This window comes from Pseudorasbora parva, chromosome 10 (assembly GCF_024679245.1).
Source record: "Pseudorasbora parva isolate DD20220531a chromosome 10, ASM2467924v1, whole genome shotgun sequence".
NCBI classification, from domain to species: domain Eukaryota; kingdom Metazoa; phylum Chordata; class Actinopteri; order Cypriniformes; family Gobionidae; genus Pseudorasbora; species Pseudorasbora parva.
The window spans coordinates 45,865,185-45,888,495 of record NC_090181.1 but is presented as its reverse complement, the minus strand read 5'-3'; the positions used below and the strand labels follow the sequence as shown (position 1 = coordinate 45,888,495).

The window sequence follows — 23,311 nt, the reverse complement described above, 5'->3', positions numbered from 1 at the left end:
ATGCTCTTTATGATGATGGATGCTCTTTTATGTTGATGGATAGATGCTCTTTTATGATGATAGATGCTCTTTTATGATGATGGATGCTCTTTTATGATGATGGATGCTCTTTTATGCTGATAGGTGCTCTTTTATGCTGATAGGTGCTCTTTTATGATGATGGATACTCTTTTATGATGATGGATGGATGCTCTGTTATGATGATGGATGCACTTTTATGATGATGGGTGCTCTTTTATTATGATGGGTGCTCTTTTATGATGATGGGTGCTCTTTTATGATGATGGATGCTCTTTTATGTTGATGGATGCTCTTTTATGATGATGGATGGATGCTCTTTTATGATGATGGATGCACTTTTATGATGATGGGTGCTCTTATGTTGATGGATGCTCTTTTATGTTGATGGATGCTCTTCTATGTTGATGGATGCTCTTTTATGATGATGGATGGATGCTCTTTTATGATGATGGATGGATGCTCTTTTATTATGATGGGTGCTCTTTTATGATATAGATGCTCTTTTATGATATAGATGCTCTTTTATGATATAGATGCTCTTTTATGATATAGATGCTCTTTTATGATATAGATGCTCTTTTATGATATAGATGCTCTTTTATGATGATGGATGGATGCTCTTTTATGATGATGGATGGATGCTCTTTTATGATGATGGATGGATGCTCTTTTATTATGATGGGTGCTCTTTTATGATATAGATGCTCTTTTTTGATATAGATGCTCTTTTATGATATAGATGCTCTTTTATGATATAGATGCTCTTTTATGATATAGATGCTCTTTTATGATATAGATGCTCTTTTATGATGATGGATGCTCTTTCATGATGATGGATGCTCTTTTATGATGATGGATGCTCTTTGATGCTGATGGATGCTCTTTGATGCTGAAGGATGCTCTTTTATGTTGATGGATGCTCTTTTAAGTTGATGGATGCTCTTTTATGTTGATGGATGCTCTTTTAAGTTGATGGATGCTCTTTGATGCTGATGGATGTTTTTTTATGTTGATGGATGCTCTTTTATGATATAGATGCTCTTTTATGTTGATGGATGCTCTTTTATGTTGATGGATGCTCTTTGATGCTGATGGATGCTCTTTTATGATGATGGATGGATGCTCTTTTATGTTGATGGATGCTCTTTTATGTTGATGGATGCTCTTTTATGTTGATGGATGCTCTTTTATGTTGATGGATGCTCTTTGATGCTGATGGATGCTCTTTGATGCTGATGGATGCTCTTTTAAGTTGATGGATGCTCTTTTATGATATAGATGCTCTTTTATGATGATGGATGCTCTTTTATGTTGATGGATGCTCTTTTATGTTGATGGATGCTCTTTTAAGTTGATGGATGCTCTTTTATGATTATGGATGCTCTTTTATGATGATGGATGCTCTTTTATGATGATGGATGCTCTTTTAAGTTGATGGATGCTCTTTTATGTTGATGGATGCTCTTTGATGCTGATGGATGCTCTTTTATGTTGATGGATGCTCTTTGATGCTGAAGGATGCTCTTTTATGTTGATGGATGCTCTTTTAAGTTGATGGATGCTCTTTTATGTTGATGGATGCTCTTTGATGCTGATGGATGCTCTTTTATGTTGATGGATGCTCTTTTAAGTTGATGGATGCTCTTTTATGTTGATGGATGCTCTTTTAAGTTGATGGATGCTCTTTTATGATGGATGGATGCTCTTTTATGTTGATGGATGCTCTTTTAAGTTGATGGATGCTCTTTTATGATGATGGATGCTCTTTTATGTTGATGGACGCTCTTATGATGATGGATGCTCTTTTATGATGATGGATGCTCTTTTATGATGATGGATGCACTTTTATGATGATGGATGCTCTTTTATGATGATGGATGCTCTTTTATGATGATGGATGCTGATGGATGCGCTTTTATGTTGATGGATGCTGATGGATGCTCTTTTTATTTTATTTTTTATTTTTTTATTGCAGATATAAATAAACATCACATCCAATTATCTTAACAAGCAACAGTGGATGACAAGGTTCTATAAGTAGAACAATGGGAAGGAAGGGAAGAGAAAAAAAAGAAAAAAGGGGAAAAAAATTACAGAGGCAATAAGTAAGTTATATCATTTCTAAAGGAGTCATTGTATATTTCCACAAGTTTGACACTTTTGTTTTTGGTATTAATTTTTTTAAGTGTCCTAATTAAATAGTTTAAGTCACAAAGGTAATTATTCAATTTGGGTATTAATGATGAAAATTTACATTTATGAATATAGTATTTTGCCATCAAGATACATACATTCCCAATGTACTCTATACTATGATTGATGGATGCTCTTTTATGTTGATGGATGCTGATGGATGCTCTTTTATTTTGATGGATGCTGATGGATGCTCTTTTATGTTGATGGATGCTCTTTTATGATGAGGGATGCTGATGTATGCTCTTTTATGATGCTGGTTGCTCTTTTATGTGGATGGATGCTCTTTTATGATGATGGATGCTCTTTTATGATGAGGGATGCTCTTTTATGATGATGGATGGATGCTCTTTTATGATGATGGATGCTCTTTTTTGTGGATGGATGCTCTTTTAAATTAACGGATGCTCTTTTATGTTGATGGATCCTCTTTTATGTGGATGGATGCTCTTTTAAGTTGATGGATGCTCTTTTATGATGCTGGATGCTCTTTTATGTTGAGGGATGCTCTTTTATGATGATGGGTGCTCTTTTATGATGATGGATGCACTTTTATGTTGAGGGATGCTCTTTTATGATGATGGGTGCTCTTTTATGATGATGGATGCACTTTTATGATGATGGATGCTCTTTTATGTTGATGGATGCTCTTATGTTTATAAATGCTCTTTTATGATGATGGATGCTCTTTTATGTTGATGGATGCTCTTTTATGATGATGGATGCTCTTTTATGTTGAGGGATGCTCTTTTATGTGGATGGATGCTCTTTTAAGTTGATGGATGCTCTTTTATGATGATGGATGCTCTTTTATGTTGAGGGATGCTCTTTTATGATGATGGGTGCTCTTTTATGATGATGGATGCACTTTTATGATGATGGATGCTCTTTTATGTTGATGGATGCTCTTATGTTTATAAATGCTCTTTTATGATGATGGATGCTCTTTTATGTTGATGGATGCTGATGGATGCTCTTTTATGATGATGTATGCTCTTATGATGATGGATGGATGCTGTTTTATGATGATGGATGCTGTTTTATGTTGATGGATGCTCTTTTATGATGATGGATGCTCTTTTATTTTGATGGATGCTCTTTTATGATGGATGGATGCTCTTATGATGATGGATGGATGCTGTTTTATGATGATGGATGCTGTTTTATGTTGATGGATGCTCTTTTATGTGGATGGATGCTCTTTTATGATGATGGATGCTCTTTTATGGTAATGGATGCTCTTTTATGTTGATAGATGCTCTTTTATGATGATGGATGCTGATGGATGCTGATGGATGCTGATGGATGCTCTTTTATGTTGATGGATGCTGATGTATGCTCTTATGTTGATGGATGCTCTTTTATGTTGATGGATGCTCTTATGATGGATAGATGCTCTTTTATGATGATAGATGCTCTTTTATGATGGATGGATGCTCTTATGATGATGGATGCACTTTTATGATGATGGATGCTGTTTTATGATGATGGATGCTCTTTTATGATGGATGGATGCTCTTATGATGATGGATGCACTTTTATGATGGTGGATGCTCTTTTATGATGAGGTATGCTCTCTTATGTTGATGGATGCTGATGGATGCTCTTTTATGTTGATGGATGCTGATGTATGCTCTTTTATGATGATGGATGCACTTTTATGATGGATAGATGCTCTTATGATGATGGATGCTCTTTTATGTTGATGGATGCTTTTTTATGATGGATGGATGCTCTTTCATGATGATGGATGGATGCTCTTTTATGATGATGGATGCTGTTTTATGATGATGGATGCTCTTTTATGATGGATAGATGCTCTTTTGTGATGGATAGATGCTCTTTTATGATGATGGATGCTCTTTTATGTTGATAGATGCTCTTTTATGTTGATGGATGCTCTTTTATGATGGATAGATGCTCTTTTATGATGATGGATGCTCTTTTATGATGATGGATGCTCTTTTATGATGATAGATGCTCTTTTATGATGGATAGATGCTCTTTTATGATGATGGATGCTCTTTTATGATGATAGATGCTCTTTTATGATGGATAGATGCTCTTTTATGATGATGGATGCTCTTTTATGATGATAGATGCTCTTTTATGTTGATGGATGCTCTTTTATGATGATGGATGCTCTTTTATGATGATGGATGCTCTTTTATGATGATGGATGCTCTTTTATGCTGATAGGTGCTCTTTTATGCTGATAGATGCTCTTTTATGATGATGGATGCTCTTTTATGCTGATAGGTGCTCTTTTATGATGATGGATGCTCTTTTATGATGATGGATGCTCTTTTATGATGATGGATAGATACTCTTTTATGATGATAGATGCTCTTTTATGATGATGGATGCTCTTTTATGATGATGGATGCTCTTTTATGATGGATAGATGCTCTTTTATGATGATGGATGCTCTTTTATGTTGATGGATGCTCTTTTATGATGATGGATGCTCTTTTATGATGATGGATACTCTTTTATGATGATGGATGCTCTTTTATGATGATGGATGCTCTTTTATGATGATGGATGCTCTTTTATGATGATGGATGCTCTTTTATGATGGATAGATGCTCTTTTATGATGATGGATGCTCTTTTATGTTGATGGATGCTCTTTTATGATGATGGATGCTCTTTTATGATGATAGATGCTCTTTTATGTTGATGGATGCTCTTTTATGATGATGGATGCTCTTTTATGATGATGGATACTCTTTTATGATGATAGATGCTCTTTTATGATGATGGATGCTCTTTTATGATGATGGATGCTCTTTTATGATGGATAGATGCTCTTTTATGATGATGGATGCTCTTTTATGTTGATGGATGCTCTTTTATGATGATGGATGCTCTTTTATGATGATAGATGCTCTTTTATGTTGATGGATGCTCTTTTATGATGATGGATGCTCTTTTATGATGATGGATACTCTTTTATGATGATGGATGCTCTTTTATGATGATGGATGCTCTTTTATGATGATGGATGCTCTTTTATGCTGATAGGTGCTCTTTTATGATGATGGATGCTCTTTTATGATGATGGATGCTCTTTTATGCTGATAGGTGCTCTTTTATGATGATGGATGCTCTTTTATGATGATGGATGCTCTTTTATGATGATGGATAGATACTCTTTTATGATGATAGATGCTCTTTTATGATGATGGATACTCTTTTATGATGATGGATGCTCTTTTATGATGATGGATGCTCTTTTATGATGATGGATGCTCTTTTATGCTGATAGGTGCTCTTTTATGCTGATAGGTGCTCTTTTATGATGATGGATACTCTTTTATGATGATGGATGCTCTTTTATGATGATGGATGCTCTTTTATGATGATGGATGCTCTTTTATGATGATGGATACTCTTTTATGATGATGGATGCTCTTTTATGATGATGGATGCTCTTTTATGATGATGGATAGATACTCTTTTATGATGATGGATAGATGCTCTTTTATGATGATGGATGCTCTTTTATGATGATGGATGCTCTTTTATGATGATGGATAGATACTCTTTTATGATGATGGATGCTCTTTTATGATGATGGATGCTCTTTTATGCTGATAGGTGCTCTTTTATGATGATGGATACTCTTTTATGATGATGGATGCTCTTTTATGATGATGGATACTCTTTTATGATGATGGATGCTCCTTTATGGTGATGGATGCTCTTTTATGATGGATGGATGCTCTTTTATGATGATGGATGCTCTTTTATGATGGATAGATGCTCTTTTATGATGATGGATGCTCTTATGTTGATGGATGCTCTTTTATGATGATGGATTCTCTTTTATGATGGATAGATGCTCTTTTATGATGATGGATGCTCTTTTATGATGGATAGATGCTCTTTTATGATGATGGATGCTCTTTTATGTTGATGGATGCTCTTTTATGATGATGGATGGATGCTCTTTTATGATGATAGGTGCTCTTTTATGCTGATAGATGCTCTTTTATGATGATGGATGCTCTTTTATGCTGATAGGTGCTCTTTTATGATGATGGATGCTCTTTTATGATGATGGATGCTCTTTTATGATGATGGATAGATACTCTTTTATGATGATAGATGCTCTTTTATGATGATGGATGCTCTTTTATGATGATGGATGCTCTTTTATGATGGATAGATGCTCTTTTATGATGATGGATGCTCTTTTATGATGATAGATGCTCTTTTATGTTGATGGATGCTCTTTTATGATGATGGATGCTCTTTTATGATGATGGATACTCTTTTATGATGATGGATGCTCTTTTATGATGATGGATGCTCTTTTATGATGATGGATGCTCTTTTATGCTGATAGGTGCTCTTTTATGATGATGGATGCTCTTTTATGATGATGGATGCTCTTTTATGCTGATAGGTGCTCTTTTATGATGATGGATGCTCTTTTATGATGATGGATGCTCTTTTATGATGATGGATAGATACTCTTTTATGATGATAGATGCTCTTTTATGATGATGGATACTCTTTTATGATGATGGATGCTCTTTTATGATGATGGATGCTCTTTTATGATGATGGATGCTCTTTTATGCTGATAGGTGCTCTTTTATGCTGATAGGTGCTCTTTTATGATGATGGATACTCTTTTATGATGATGGATGCTCTTTTATGATGATGGATGCTCTTTTATGATGATGGATGCTCTTTTATGATGATGGATACTCTTTTATGATGATGGATGCTCTTTTATGATGATGGATGCTCTTTTATGATGATGGATAGATACTCTTTTATGATGATGGATAGATGCTCTTTTATGATGATGGATGCTCTTTTATGATGATGGATGCTCTTTTATGATGATGGATGCTCTTTTATGATGATGGATACTCTTTTATGATGATGGATGCTCTTTTATGATGATGGATGCTCTTTTATGCTGATAGGTGCTCTTTTATGATGATGGATACTCTTTTATGATGATGGATGCTCTTTTATGATGATGGATACTCTTTTATGATGATGGATGCTCCTTTATGGTGATGGATGCTCTTTTATGATGGATGGATGCTCTTTTATGATGATGGATGCTCTTTTATGATGGATAGATGCTCTTTTATGATGATGGATGCTCTTATGTTGATGGATGCTCTTTTATGATGATGGATTCTCTTTTATGATGGATAGATGCTCTTTTATGATGATGGATGCTCTTTTATGATGGATAGATGCTCTTTTATGATGATGGATGCTCTTTTATGTTGATGGATGCTCTTTTATGATGATGGATGGATGCTCTTTTATGATGATGGATGGATGATCTTTTATGATGATGGATGCTCTTTTATGTGGATGGATGCTCTTTTATTGTGATGGTACTATTTTATGCTGATGGATGTTCTTTTATGTTGATGGATGCTGATGGATGCTCTTATGTAGATGGATGCTCTTTTATGTTGATGGATGCTCTTTTGTTATGATGGATGCTCTTTTATAATGATGGATGCTCTTTTATGTTGATGGATGCTGATGGATGCTCTTTTATGATGATGGATGCTCTTTTATGATGATGGATGCTCTTTTTTATGTTGATGGATGCTCTTTTTTGGTGATGGATACTCTTATGGTGATGGATGCTCTTTTATGATGATAGACGCTCTTTTATGATGGATAGATGCTCTTTTATGATGATGGATGCTCTTTTATGATGGATAGATGCTCTTTTATGATGATGGATGCTCTTATGTTGATGGATGCTCTTTTATGATGATGGATGCTCTTTTATGATGGATAGATGCTCTTTTATGATGATGGATGCTCTTTTATGATGATGGATGCTCTTTTATGTTGATGGTTGCTCTTTTATGATGATGGATGGATGCTCTTTTATGATGATGGATGGATGATCTTTTATGATGATGGATGCACTTTTATGATGATGGATGCTGTTTTATGTTGATGGATGCTGTTTTATGTTGATGGATGCTCTTTTATGTGGATGGATGCTCTTTTAAGTTGATGATGGATGCTCTTTTATGTTGATGGATCCTCTTTTATGTGGATGGATGCTCTTTTAAGTTGATGATGGATGCTCTTTTATGATGATGGATGCTCTTTTATGATGATGGATGCTCTTTTAAGTTAATGGATGCTCTTTTATGATGATGGATGCTCTTTTATGATGCTGGTTGCTCTTTTATGATGATGGGTGCTCTTTTATGTTGATGGATGCTCTTTAATGATGATGGATGCTCTTTTATGTTGATGGATGCTCTTTTATGTTGATGGATGCTCTTTTATCATGGATAGATGCTCTTTTATGATGATGGATTAGATGCTCTTTTATGATGATGGATGGATGCTCTTTTATGTGGATGGATGCTCTTTTATGTGGATGGATGCTCTTTTATGATGATGGATGGATGCTCTTTTATGATGATGGATGCTCTTTTATGATGATGGATGCTCTTTTATGTTGATGGATGCTCTTTTATGATGATGGATGCTCTTTTATGTGGATGGATGCTCTTTTATGATGATGGATGCTCTTTTATGATGATGGATGCTCTTTTATGTTGATGGATAGATAGATAAATACTGTATTCATCCCCAGCAGGGGAAATTCAGGTGTCGAGTAGCATTCCATAAGAAACAGACACAGTAAGTACAAGAATTAAGAACAGATAAAAAAATAAAAACAAAAACACATTCTGCCCAAGCAATAAGTAAATAACGACAAATAATAAATAAATACATAAATTTAGTTAAGAGTTACTATCAATAGTAATAAAGAGCAAATCATCGGCATTCATTGTAAAGTCTTATAGCAGCCGGTACAAAAGATCTCCGGAATCGTTCAGTCCTACAGCACAGAGACAGAAGCCGATCGCTACGTGTGCTCTTCTGAGCTACCAAAAAGTCATGTAAAGGATGACTGCTGTTGTTGAGGATGGCCTGTGTCATGCTCATCATTCTTCTCTCTGCCAAAACTCCCAAAGAGTCCACGCCTCTCCCCAGGACCGACCCACATTTTTTGACCAGTTTATCTAGCCGTTTACTGTCTCTGACAGTCAGGCAGTTCCCCCAGCACACAACACTGAAGAATATAGCACTGGCAACAACAGACTGATAAAAAAGGTACAACATATCATTGCAGACATCGAATGATTTGAGTCTTCTGAGAAAGAAGAGTCTGCTCTGACCTTTCTTATATGCTACATTAGCATGTACGGACCAGTCAAGTTTGTTATCGAGATGGACACCCAGATATTTATAGGTGGGGACCACCTCGATGCTTTCTCCACCGATCAACACAGACGGATGATGAGTCTTCTGCCTTCTAAAGTCTACAATCATCTCCTTTGTTTTAGTTATATTAAGGTTGAGGCCATTGCACCTGCTCCAGTGTGTGAAATCCTCAAGTACCCTCCTGTTCTCCACCTCGTCCCCTCCCTTCACACATGCCACCACTGCTGTATCATCTGAATATTTTTGGATGTGGCAAGAACTAGACTTATATGCGAAGTCAGTTGTATATAGGGTGAAGAGGAAAGGGGAAAGCACTGTTCCCTGTGGAACTCCGATGTTTGTCATAACAGTTCCCGAGACAGCATTTCCCAGTCTGACATACTGTGGCCGGTTTTCTAAGTAATTCGATATCCACTCAATGAATGTAGAATCCAAACCTAATCCCTCGAGTTTCTCTCTAAGGATCAAGGGCTGAATAGTGTTAAATGCACTTGAGAAGTCAAAGAACATTATTCTGACATATCCCCCAGCTCCTTCTAAGAAAGACAAAGTCCGATGGAGCATATACAAGACCGCGTCCTCCACTCCCACATTTCCTTGATATGCGAACTGTAGTGGATCAAGTGCTTGCTGAACTTGGGGTTTCAATATCCGTAGCAGAAGCCTCTCAAAGGTCTTCATAATCACAGATGTCAGAGCCACTGGTCTATAGTCCTTGACCCCCGCCGGTCTCCCTACTTTGGGCACCGGGACAATGCATGATGTCTTCCACCTAACTGGAACCTGCCCAGTTTGTAGACTCGTGTTAAAAATGGCGTGTAAAGGCACAGCCAACTCTGACGCACAATCCTTTATGACCCGAGGTAAAATTCCATCCGGGCCCGCAGATTTATAAGGGCGCACTCTTCTCATCTCCATCCGCACCTCATCAACACTGAAATAGCCAACAAAAGCAGGGCAGTTGGCAGCATTATAGATGGTAGAGCCGCTAGGTGGAACAGAGCAGGAGGCAGCAGTATAGAGGGTAGAGCCGCTGGGTGTAACAGAGCAGGAGGCAGCAGTATAGATGGTAGAGCTGCTGGGTGGAACAGAGCAGGAGGCAGCAGTATAGATGGTAGAGCTGCTGGGTGGAACAGAGCAGGAGGCAGCAGTATAGATGGTAGAGCTGCTGGGTGGAAAAGAGTAGTTGGCAGCATTATAGATGGTAGAGCCGCTGGGTGTAACAGAGCAGGGGGCAGCATTATAGATGGTAGAGCCGCTGGGTGGATCAGAGCAGGAGGCAGCAGTATAGATGGTAGAGCCGCTGGGTGGATCAGAGCATGAGGCAGCAGTAGAGATGGTAGAGCCGCTGGGTGGATCAGAGCATGAGGCAGCAGTATAGATGTTAGAGCCGCAGGATGGCACAGAGCAGGAGGCAGCAGTAGAGATGGTAGAGCCGCTGGGTGGATCAGAGCATGAGGCAGCAGTATAGATGGTAGAGCCGCTGGATGGCACAGAGCAGGAGGCAGCAGTAGAGATTGTAGAGCTGCTGGATGGAACAGAGCATGAGGCGGCAGTAGAGATTGTAGAGCTGCTGGATGGAACAGAGCAGGAGGCAGCAGTAGAGATGGTAGAGCCGCTGGATGGAACAGAGCAGGAGGCAGCAGTAGAGATGGTAGAGCCGCTGGGTGGATCAGAGCAGGAGGCAGCAGTATAGATGGTAGAGCCGCTGGGTGGATCAGAGCAGGAGGCAGCAGTATAGATGTTAGAGCCGCAGGATGGAACAAAGCAGGAGGCAGCAGTATAGATGGTAGAGCCGCTGGATGGAACAGAGCATGAGGCAGCAGTAGAGATGGTAGAGCCGCTGGGTGGAACAGAGCAGGAGGCAGCAGTAGAGATGGTAGAGCTGCTGGATGGAACAGAGCCGGAGGCAGCAGTAGAGATGGTAGAGCCGCAGGATGGGACAGAGCAGTTGGCAGCATTATAGATGGTAGGGCTGCGGAATGGAACAGAGCAGTTGGCAGCAGTATAGATGGCAGAGCTGCTGGATGGAACAGAGCCGGAGGCAGCAGTATAGACGGTCAAGCCGCTGGATGGAACAGAGCAGGAGGCGGAAGTATCAGTGATAGAGCCGCTTGGTGGGATAGAACAAGAGACAGCAGCAGGGATGGTGCAGCTGTTGGTTAGAGATGGTAAGGGAGTGCATGCAGGGTCGAACCTGCTGTAAAAGCAGTTGAACTCATTGGCCATTAAAGTATCCCCTGACATCACATCCCCTTTCCCCTTGAAGCCAGTAATGGCTCTCATGCCCTTCCACACTTCCCTTGTACTGCCGTTCTGAAGTTTCCTCTCCAACTTCCTTTTATATTCCCCTCTGGCCTTCCTTATGTTTCTTTTCAGATCATGTTGAATAGTCCTGGCCCTGTCCCTGTCACCAGCCTTAAATGCCTCCTTTTTCTGATTCAGCAGGTTCTTAATGCTACTCGTAATCCAAGGCTTATTATTCGGGAAACACTTCACTGTTCTTACAGGGACTACCACATCCGTGCAAAAATTTATGTAATCAGTAACACAGTCCACTACCCTATCAATATTATCGTCAGTCCCCTGTGTATTCATAAGTGTGCTCCAGTCCGTAGACTGAAAACAGTCCCTCAGAGCTTCGCTATGATGCTCTTTTATGATGGATAGATGCTCTTTTATGATGATGGATGGATGGATGGATGTTCTTTTATGATGATGGATTAGATGCTCTTTTATGATGATGGATGCACTTTTATGATGATGGATGCTCTTTTATGATGATGGATGCTCTCTTATGTTGATGGATGCTCTTTAATGTTGATGGATGCTCTTTTATGTTGATGGATGCTCTTTTATGTTGATGGATGCTCTTTTATGTTGATGGATGCTCTTTTATGTTGATGGATGCTGTTTTATGTTGATGGGTGCTCTTTTATGATGATGGATGCTCTTTTATGATGATGGATGCTCTTTTATGTTGATGGATGCTCTTTTAAGTTGATTGATGCTCTTTTATGTTGATGGATGCTGTTTTATGTTGATGGATGCTCTTTTATGATGATGGATGCTCCTTTATGGTGATGGATTCTCTTTTATGATGGATGGATGCTCTTTTATGATGATGGATGCTCTTTTATGATGATGGATGCTCCTTTATGGTGATGGATTCTCTTTTATGATGGATGGATGCTCTTTTATGATGATGGATGCTCTTTTATGATGGATAGATGCTCTTTTATGATGATGGATGCTCTTTTATGATGATAGATGCTCTTTTATGTTGATGGATGCTCTTTTATGATGATAGATGCTCTTTTATGTTGATGGATGCTCTTTTATGATGATGGATGCTCCTTTATGGTGATGGATTCTCTTTTATGATGGATGGATGCTCTTTTATGATGATGGATGCTCTTTTATGATGATGGATGCTCCTTTATGGTGATGGATTCTCTTTTATGATGGATGGATGCTCTTTTATGATGATGGATGCTCTTTTATGATGGATAGATGCTCTTTTATGATGATGGATGCTCTTTTATGATGGATAGATGCTCTTTTATGTTGATGGATGCTCTTTTATGATGATAGATGCTCTTTTATGATGGATAGATGCTCTTTTATGACGATGGATGCTCTTTTATGTTGATGGATGCTCTTTTATGATGATGGATGGATGCTCTTTTATGATGATGGATGGATGATCTTTTATGATGATGGATGCTCTTTTATGTGGATGGATGCTCTTTTATTGTGATGGATGCTATTTTATGCTGATGGATGCTCTTTTATGTTGATGGATGCTCTTATGTTTATGGATGCTCTTTTATGTTGATTGATGTTCTTTTATGTTGATGGATGCTGATGGATGCTCTTATGTTTATGGATGCTCTTTTATGTTGATGGTTGCTCTTTTATGATGATGGATGCTCTTTTATGATGATGGATGCTCTTTTGTTATGATGGATGCTCTTTTATAATGATGGATGCTCTTTTATGTTGATGGATGCTGATGGATGCTCTTTTATGATGATGGATGCTCTTTTATGATGATGGATGCTCTTTTATGATGATGGATGCTCTTTTATGTTGATGGATGCTCTTTTATGGTGATGGATACTCTTTTATGGTGATGGATGCTCTTTTATGATGATAGACGCTCTTTTATGATGGATAGATGCTCTTTTATGATGATGGATGCTCTTTTATGATGGATAGATGCTCTTTTATGATGATGGATGCTCTTTTATGATGGATAGATGCTCTTTTATGTTGATGGATGCTCTTTTATGATGATGGATGCTCTTATGTTGATGGATGCTCTTTTATGATGATGGATGCTCTTTTATGTTGATGGATGCTCTTTTATGATGATGGATGGATGCTCTTTTATGATGATGGATGCTCTTTTATGTTGATGGATGCTCTTTTATGATGATGGATGGATGCTCTTTTATGATGATGGATGGATGATCTTTTATGATGATGGAATCACTTTTATGATGATGGATGCTGTTTTATGTTGATGGATGCTCTTTTATGTGGATGGATGCTCTTTTAAGTTGATGATGGATGCTCTTTTATGTGGATGGATGCTCTTTTAAGTTGATGATGGATGCTCTTTTATGATGATGGATGCTCTTTTATGATGATGGATGCTCTTTTATGATGATGGATGCTCTTTTAAGTTAATGGATGCTCTTTTATGATGATGGATGCTCTTTTATGTGGATGGATGCTCTTTTATGTGGATGGATGCTCTTTTATGATGATGGATGCTCTTTAATGATGATGGATGCTCTTTTATGTTGATGGATGCTCTTTTATGTTGATGGATGCTCTTTTATGTTGATGGATGCTCTTTTATGATGATGGATTAGATGCTCTTTTATGATGATGGATGGATGCTCTTTTATGTGGATGGATGCTCTTTTATGATGATGGGTGCTCTTTTATGATGATGGATGCTCTTTTATGATGATGGATGCTCTTTTATTATGATGGATGGTCTTTTATGATGACGGATGTTCTTTTATTATGATGGATGCTGTTTTATGATGATGGATGCTCTTTTATGATGATATATACTCTTTTATGATGATGGATGCTCTTTTATGATGATGGATGCTCTTTTATTATGATGGATGGTCTTTTATGATGACGGATGTTCTTTTATTATGATGGATGCTGTTTTATGTTGATGGATGCTCTTTTATGATGATGGATGCTCTTTTATGATGATATATACTCTTTTATGATGGATAGATACGCTTTTATGATGATGGATACTCTTTTATGATGGATAGATGCTCTTTTATGATGATGGATGCTCTTTTATGATGGATAGATGCTGATAGATGCTCTTTTATGATGATGGATGTTTTTTGTATGATGATGGATGCTGATGGATGCTCTTTTATGATGTATGCTCTTATGTTGATGGATGCTCTTTTATGATGATGGATGCTCTTTTATGATGATGGATGCTCTTTTATGTTGATGGATGCTCTTTTATGTTGATGGATGCTCTTTTAAGTTAATGGATGCTCTTTTATGTTGATGGATCCTCTTTTATGTGGATGGATGCTCTTTTAAGTTGATGATGGATGTTCTTTTATTATGATGTATGCTGTTTTATGTTGATGGATGCTCTTTTATGATGATGGATGCTCTATTATGATGATGGATGCTGTTTTATGTTGATGGATGCTCTTTTATGTGGATGGATGCTCTTTTAAGTTAATGGATGCTCTTTTATGTTGATGGATCCTCTTTTATGTGGATGGATGCTCTTTTATGATGATGGATGCTCTTTTATGATGATGGATGCTCTTTTATGATGATGGATGCTCTTTTAAGTTAATGGATGCTCTTTTATGATGATGGATGCCCTTTTATGATGCTGGTTGCTCTTTTATGTTGATGGATGCTCTTTTATGATGATGGATGCTCTTTTATGTTGATGGATGCTCTTTTATCATGGATAGATGCTCTTTTATGATGATGGATGGATGCTCTTTTATGATGATGGATGCTCTTTTATGATGATGGATGGATGCTCTTTTATGATGATGGATGCTCTTTTATGTTGATGGATGCTCTTTTATGATGATGGATGCTCTTTTATGTTGATGGATAGATGCTCTTTTATGATGATGGATGGATGGATGTTCTTTTATGATGATGGATGCACTTTTATGATGATGGATGCTCTCTTATGTTGATGGATGCTCTTTAATGTTGATGGATGCTCTTTTATGTTGATGGATGCTCTTTTATGTTGATGGATGCTGTTTTATGTTGATGGGTGCTCTTTTATGATGATGGATGCTCTTTTATGATGATGGATGCTCTTTTATGTTGATGGATGCTCTTTTATGTGGATGGATGCTCTTTTAAGTTGATGATGGATGCTCTTTTATGATGATGGATGCTCTTTTAAGTTAATGGATGCTCTTTTATGATGATGGTTGCTATTTTATGATGATGGATGCTCTTTAATGATGATGGATGCTCTTTTATGTTGATGGATGCTCTTTTATGTTGATGGATGCTCTTTTATCATGGATAGATGCTCTTTTATGATGATGGATGGATGCTCTTTTATGTTGATGGATGCTCTTTAATGTTGATGGATGCTCTTTAATGTTGATGGATGCTCTTTTATGTTGATGGATGCTCTTTTATGTTGATGGATGCTCTTTTATGTTGATGGATGCTCTTTTATGTTGATGGATGCTGTTTTATGTTGATGGGTGCTCTTTTATGATGATGGATGCTCTTTTATGATGATGGATGCTCTTTTATGTTGATGGATGCTCTTTTATGTGGATGGATGCTCTTTTAAGTTGATGATGGATGCTCTTTTATGATGATGGATGCTCTTTTAAGTTAATGGATGCTCTTTTATGATGATGGATGCTCTTTTATGATGCTGGTTGCTATTTTATGATGATGGATGCTCTTTAATGATGATGGATGCTCTTTTATGTTGATGGATGCTCTTTTATGTTGATGGATGCTCTTTTATCATGGATAGATGCTCTTTTATGATGATGGATGCTCTTTTATGTGGATGGATGCTCTTTTATGATGATGGATGCTCTTTTATGTGGATGGATGCTCTTTTATACCCCGTGCTCTTTTATGATGATGGATGCTCTTTTATGATGATGGATGCTCTTTTATGATGATGGGTGCTCTTTTATGTTGATGGATAGATGCTCTTTTATGATGATAGATGCTCTTTTATGATGATGGATGCTCTTTTATGTTGATGGATGCTCTTTTATGATGATGGGTGCTCTTTTATGTTGATGGATAGATGCTCTTTTATGATGATGGATGGATGGATGTTCTTTTATGATGATGGATTAGATGCTCTTTTATGATGATGGATGCACTTTTATGATGATGGATGCTCTTTTATGATGCTGGATGCTCTTTTATGATGCTGGTTGCTCTTTTATGATGATGGATGCTCTTTTATGATGATGGATGCTCTTTTATGATGATGGATTAGATGCTCTTTTATGATGATGGATGCTCTTTTATGATGATGGATGCTCTTTTATGATGCTGGATGCTCTTTTATGATGCTGGTTGCTCTTTTATGATGATGGATGCTCTTTTATGATGATGGATGCTCTTTTATGTTGATGGATGCTCTTATGTTGATGGATGCTCTTTTATGATGATGGATGCTCTTTTATGTTGATGGATGCTCTTTTATGATGCTGGTTGCTCTTTTATGATGATGGATGCTCTTTTATGTTGATAGATGCTCTTATGTTGATGGATGCTCTTTTATGATGATGGATGCTCTTTTATGTTGATGGATGCTCTTTTATGATGCTGGTTGCTCTTTTATGATGATGGATGCTCTTTAATGATGATGGATGCTCTTTTATGTTGATGGATGCTCTTTTATGATGATTGATGCTCTTTTATGTTGATGGATGCTCTTTTATGTTGATGGATGCTCTTTTATGATGATGGATGCTCTTTTATGTTGATGGATGCTCTTTTATGATGATGGATGCTCTTTTATGATGATGGATGCTCTTTTATGTTGATGGATGCTCTTTTATGATGATGGATGCTCTTTTATGATTATGGATGCTCTTTTATGATGATGGATGCTCTTTTATGATGATGGATGCTCTTTTATGTTGATGGATGCTCTTTTATGTTGATGGATGCTCTTTTATGATGATGGATGCTCTTTTATGATTATGGATGCTCTTTTATGATGATGGATGCTCTTTTATGATGATGGATGCTCTTTTATGATGGATGCTCTTTTATGATGATGGATGCTCTTTTATGATGATGGATGCTCTTTTATGTTGATGGATGCTGTTTTATGATGATGGATGCTCTTTTATGATGATGGATGCTCTTTTATGATTATGGATGCTCTTTTATGATGATGGATGCTCTTTTATGTTGATGGATGCTCTTTTATGATGGATGCTCTTTTATGTTGATGGATGCTCTTTTATGTTGATGGATGCTCTTTTATGATGATGGATGCTCTTTTATGTTGATGGATGCTCTTTTATGATGATGGATGCTCTTTTATGATGATGGATGCTCTTTTACGATGGATAGGTGCTCTTTTACGATGGATGGATGCTCTTTTATGATGATGGATGCTCTTTTATGTTGATGGATAGATGCTCTTTTATGATGATGGATGCTCTTTTATGATGATGGATGCTCTTATGATGATGGATGCTCTTTTATGTTGATGGATGCTCTTTTATGATGATGGATGCTCTTTTATGATGATGGATGCTCTTATGATGATGGATGCTCTTTTATGTTGATGGATGCTCTTTTATGATGATGGATGCTCTTTTATGATGATGGATGCTCTTTTATGTTGATGGATAGATGCTCTTTTATGATGATGGATGCTCTTTTATGATGATGGATGCTCTTATGATGATGGATGCTCTTTTATGATGATGGATGCTCTTTTATGATGATGGATGCTCTTTTATGTTGATGGATGCTCTTTTATGTTGATGGATGCTCTTTTATGATGATGGATGCTCTTTTATGATGATGGATGCTCTTTTATGTTGATGGATAGATGCTCTTTTATGATGATGGATGCTCTTTTATGTTGATGGATGCTCTTTTATGATGATGGATGCTCTTTTATGATGATGGATGCTCTTTTATGATGATGGATGCTCTTTTATGATGGATGCTTTTTATGATGGATGCTCTTTTATGTTGATGGATGCTCTTTTATGATGATGGATGCTCTTTTATGATGATGGATGCTCTTTTATGATGGATGCTTTTTTATGATGGATGCTCTTTTATGTTGATGGATGCTCTTTTATGATGATGGATGCTCTTTTATGATGATGGATGCTCTTTTATGATGATGGATGCTCTTTTACGTTGATGGATGCTCTTTTACGTTGATGGATGCTCTTTTATGATGATGGATGCTCTTTTATGATGATGGATGCTCTTTTATGTTGATGGATGCTCTTTTACGTTGATGGATGCTCTTTTACGTTGATGGATGCTCTTTTACGATGGATAGATGCTCTTTTATGTTGATGGATGCTCTTTTATGTTGATGGATGCTCTTTTATGATGATGGATGCTCCTTCATGATGATAGATGCTCTTTTATGATGATGGATGCTCTTTTATGTTGATGGATGCTCTTTTATGTTGATGGATGCTCTTTTATGTTGATGGATGCTCTTTTATGATGGTTAGATGCACTTTTCAACCTTCAAACCTGTCACTGCTGTTATAAAGCTTGGATTAGTCAGGACATTTATGAATATAATCCGTGGCAGAGCCAGGGTGTTTTTCTAGGGGTCAGCAGCCATTCTGCGGTGGCACAGAAATCTTTATCACCTCAACATAAAATTGAGTTTGACTATTATATACTGGACTGTTTTAATGCATACAACACAAATACAGCTCATTTGTACCTAATTGTAATTGAGATAGTATAGTGAATTAGATCATGGGATACTGAGTGAATTTGACAATTTTGTCTGTTATTCTCCACCTCCAGGCAAGGGGCTTACATCATAGCTAAAGGTTAACTTCAATCAGCTCGGTTCTGGTTCTCAAAAACCCAATAGCTTGTTCTCCATTGTTGCATCATTTATGGATGAGACATGCAGATAACTACATAGCCTAAATTACTCAATCTTCATTGAATTTTATATAATCAATAAACTCTTCAACAGTTCTGAGTTAGTCTGTAAGAACTATTTCTAAGCCTCACAACGCAAAAGTTAAAGAACGTTCAAGACGGTTTAAATAAACTGCAATTAAATAAACTAAAGTTCCTGTCAAAAATAAATAAAATCTATATACAGCAGTTGTGAGTGGGGTGGCCCGCCACTGAATATGTGTGTTAATAGGCCAGAGGAGAACTGAGTCTGGTTTATTTTTCTCCATCGTGCCCTGATGGAGTTTTGGTTCCTTTGGTCGCCTTTGGCTTGGCTTGCTCAGTTGGGGACACTAACATTATGATCCAAGTTATTCAACTAAATATACAAATAAAATTAATGAATTAGGTCTTCTTTAATTCTATAAACTATAATATTCATCTGCCAACATTGTCGCTCTATGATAAATTAAAATAAGCTGATAACATCACTGTTTTCTCCAGAACGACTGTACAGCCAAATCTAATTCTGCTGCAATATTGTCCTGTTTGACACTGTGAAGCTGCTTTGAAACAATCGGCATTGGAGAAGCGCGATATAAATAAAGATGATTGATTGTGTTAGTCTGAAAGCAGCACGTCACACACACCTGACATGAGGGAGAGTAAATCATGAGGGGATAATGTAAAGTGCCCGACTCTAATGTGGTTGTGTGTGTGTGTGTGTCCTCAGGGATGGATGGGGAGTATGATGAGCAGAACCGCTGGGATTTGGGCCGGCTGAAGAAGCAGAAGGAGCAGCTCCTGCCTCATCTGATCCTAATGCTGCTTCCCCCTCACCGGCTCGACGTCCTGCCCACCTCTAGGCGCCGCAAGCGGGCTCTGGACACCAACTACTGCTTCTCGTGAGCTTCTCCAGCCTCCTCACACACTGACATTAGGATCTAAAGCCCTATTGGCACCGGACTAGTATTATCTGGGGACCTCTGGGGATTTATAATGTGATTTATGCTTATCAATCAATCAATCATCAATCATCTTTATTTATATTGCGCTTTTCCAATGCCGATTGTTTCAAAGCAGCTTCACAGTGTCAAACAGGACAATATTACAACAGAATTAGATTTGGCTGTACAGTCGTTCTGGAGAAAACAGTGATGTCAGCTTATTTTAATTTATCATAGAGCGATGTTGGCAGATCAGTATTATAGTTTATAGAATTAAATAAGACCTAATTCATTAATTTTATTTGTATATTTAGTTGAATAACTTGGATCATAATGTTAGTGTCCCCAACTGAGCAAGCCAAGCCAAAGGCGACCAAAGGAACCGAAACTCCATCAGGACATGATGGAGAAAAATAAACCAGACTCAGTTCTCCTCTGGCCTATTAACACACCGTGTATGATTATTATTCTGGCCACTTTACAGGTCAGAAATCATATTAGATCGGAATATTCCAAATTTCAGGGTATCACGGAAGAGGCGGGTTTATTTAGGATGGTGCGTCGATTACACAAGATACATGAAAGATTGGAGCTATCGCGCCGGATACCGTTTTTTTGAGCATGACGTGCCGGTGAGGCAAATTCAGAGGAGACACCAATTGACACGGCTCAGCAGACACTCCAGGATGCGTTGGTCATGTCCAGGCGCAGGTCCACCATCCGATCCGGACACGGCCCGGATCTGGGATAAACAGAGACTAACTTTAGTGTAGATGCCACTCTTTTTATGATGTAACGAGTACATCAGGTGTTATTGGAAGTGTTCCCGGTTCCGGCTGACCTAGTTAATGCAGCCTAACAATCAGTCAATTAATCTGAATAATGAAAGTTAGAAATGTTCTATGTGTATGCCATAGTAAAGCGATGTGTTTTTAGTCTAGATTTAAACTGACAGAGTGTGTCTGCTTCCCGAACAATGCTAGGAAGACTGTTCCAGAGTTTAGGAGCTAAATAGGAAAAGGATTGACCGCCTGCAGTTGATTTAGATATTCTAGGTATTATCAACTGGCCAGAGTTTTGAGACCGCAATAGATGTGATGGAGTATAATGTGTTAAGAGCTCGCTTAAGTACCGGGGAGCTAAACCATTTAGTGCTTTGTAAGTAATAAGCAAGATTTTAAAATGTATGCAATGTTTAATAGGGAGCCAGTGCAGTGTTGACAGAACTGGACTAATATGATCATACTTCCTGGTTCTAGTAAGAACTCGAGCTGCTGCGTTTTGGACTAGCTGGAGTTTGTTTATTAAGCGCGCAGGGCAACCACCCAGTAGAGCATTACAATAATCTAGCCTTGAGCTCATGAACGCATGTTCTAACTGTTCAGCATTTGGCATTAAGAGCATGTGCCGTAATTGAGATATATTTTTAAGATGGTAGAATGCAGTTTTACAGATGCTAGAAACGTGGCTTTCAAATGAGAGATTGGTATCAAAGAGCACACCCAGGTTCCTCACTGACGACGAGGGCTTGACAGAGCAGTCATCAAGTGTTAGACAGTATTCTCGGTTACTACTTGTGGAGCTTTTCTGTCCAATAATTAAAAATTTAGTTTTATCTGAATTAAGTTGCAGGCTTATATCTCCTAAATGCAAATTTTGTCATAGTTTTGCAACATACCAGCGTATTCATAACTTTAAGGCTAACACAGTCTTACTAAAAGCTAAAAACTAAAATTTTGATTTCAGTGGGCCTTTAAAGATAGATAGCACACCACTGGACCAGTCTTTGTTTTGTAATACCAAACAAGATTCATGCTTCAAGTTTTATTGCCATGTGTGACTATTGTTATGGTTAATGTGGCATCCTAGTTATGAAAAAAATAAAAAATGTTCGCAAATTTATGGAAGTGACAACCACAAAATAATTAAATAAAAGAGCCGTTTGACATCTATTGACTGGACCTGAAATATATAAGAAACATTAATGGTTCATGTTAAGCCCTATTGGCACAGGACTAGTATTATCTGGACCTCTGGTGATTTGTAATAATTAGGGATGGGACGAAATATCGTTTGACAAAATATCGCGATACAAAACGTGACGAAACGCATCGAGGTCGAAAAAAATGTATCGCGAAATAAAGATAGATGGCACTGCTGCATGATTTGCGTAGAATGAGGGTGGGGTGCAGCAGCAAACATTAATAGGGAAAGAAAAGGGTTGACATTAGCATTAATATTCTAAACCAAAAATGCAGTTATTGCCTACATAAACTACCATATTTTCTGTTTAACTTTTATTAGACTCCAGAAAGAAAAGGGCGTTTTTTCACTGAGCACATTCTCTGCAGTCTGAGCGCGATGCACTGCAGCTCACTCTCGCTCATGTCTGAGGTAAATCATTAACACCATCACCACGCTTACAGTACACCTGTTTTATTGAACTAAATACATTACAATCGGCTAAAACGAATGCACAGGTTACTTTCCTGAACAAGCGCGCTCCCGAGTCATCCGTGTTCTTCACACTGTCCACGTGAATCGCGGCACAGTTCGGCGCGCACGCGCAAAATACCGGCAGTTCAACAGGAAATGCGGATCTCTTAAAGGGGCCGCACTATATTCCTCCTCGTGTTATATGGACCTCCTCCAGGTATGGTGTGGATCTGGTGCGCTCACTGGTACACATTAACAATTTTTCATACGAACTTTGCCCTGTTCTGAATTAAACTGCCACTGTAA

At 37.9% G+C, this 23,311-nt stretch overlaps 1 protein-coding gene across 1 annotated transcript in view; it reads left to right on the top strand.

The window, feature by feature from the left end:
• tgfb3 (transforming growth factor, beta 3) overlaps positions 1-23,311 on the top strand; it is an 82,504-nt gene that overhangs the window by 52,478 nt on the left and 6,715 nt on the right. The window contains exon 5 of the mRNA XM_067456263.1: positions 20,356-20,527. Coding sequence (XP_067312364.1) covers positions 20,356-20,527 — 172 coding nt within the window. The remainder of the gene's footprint in view (positions 1-20,355; positions 20,528-23,311) is intronic.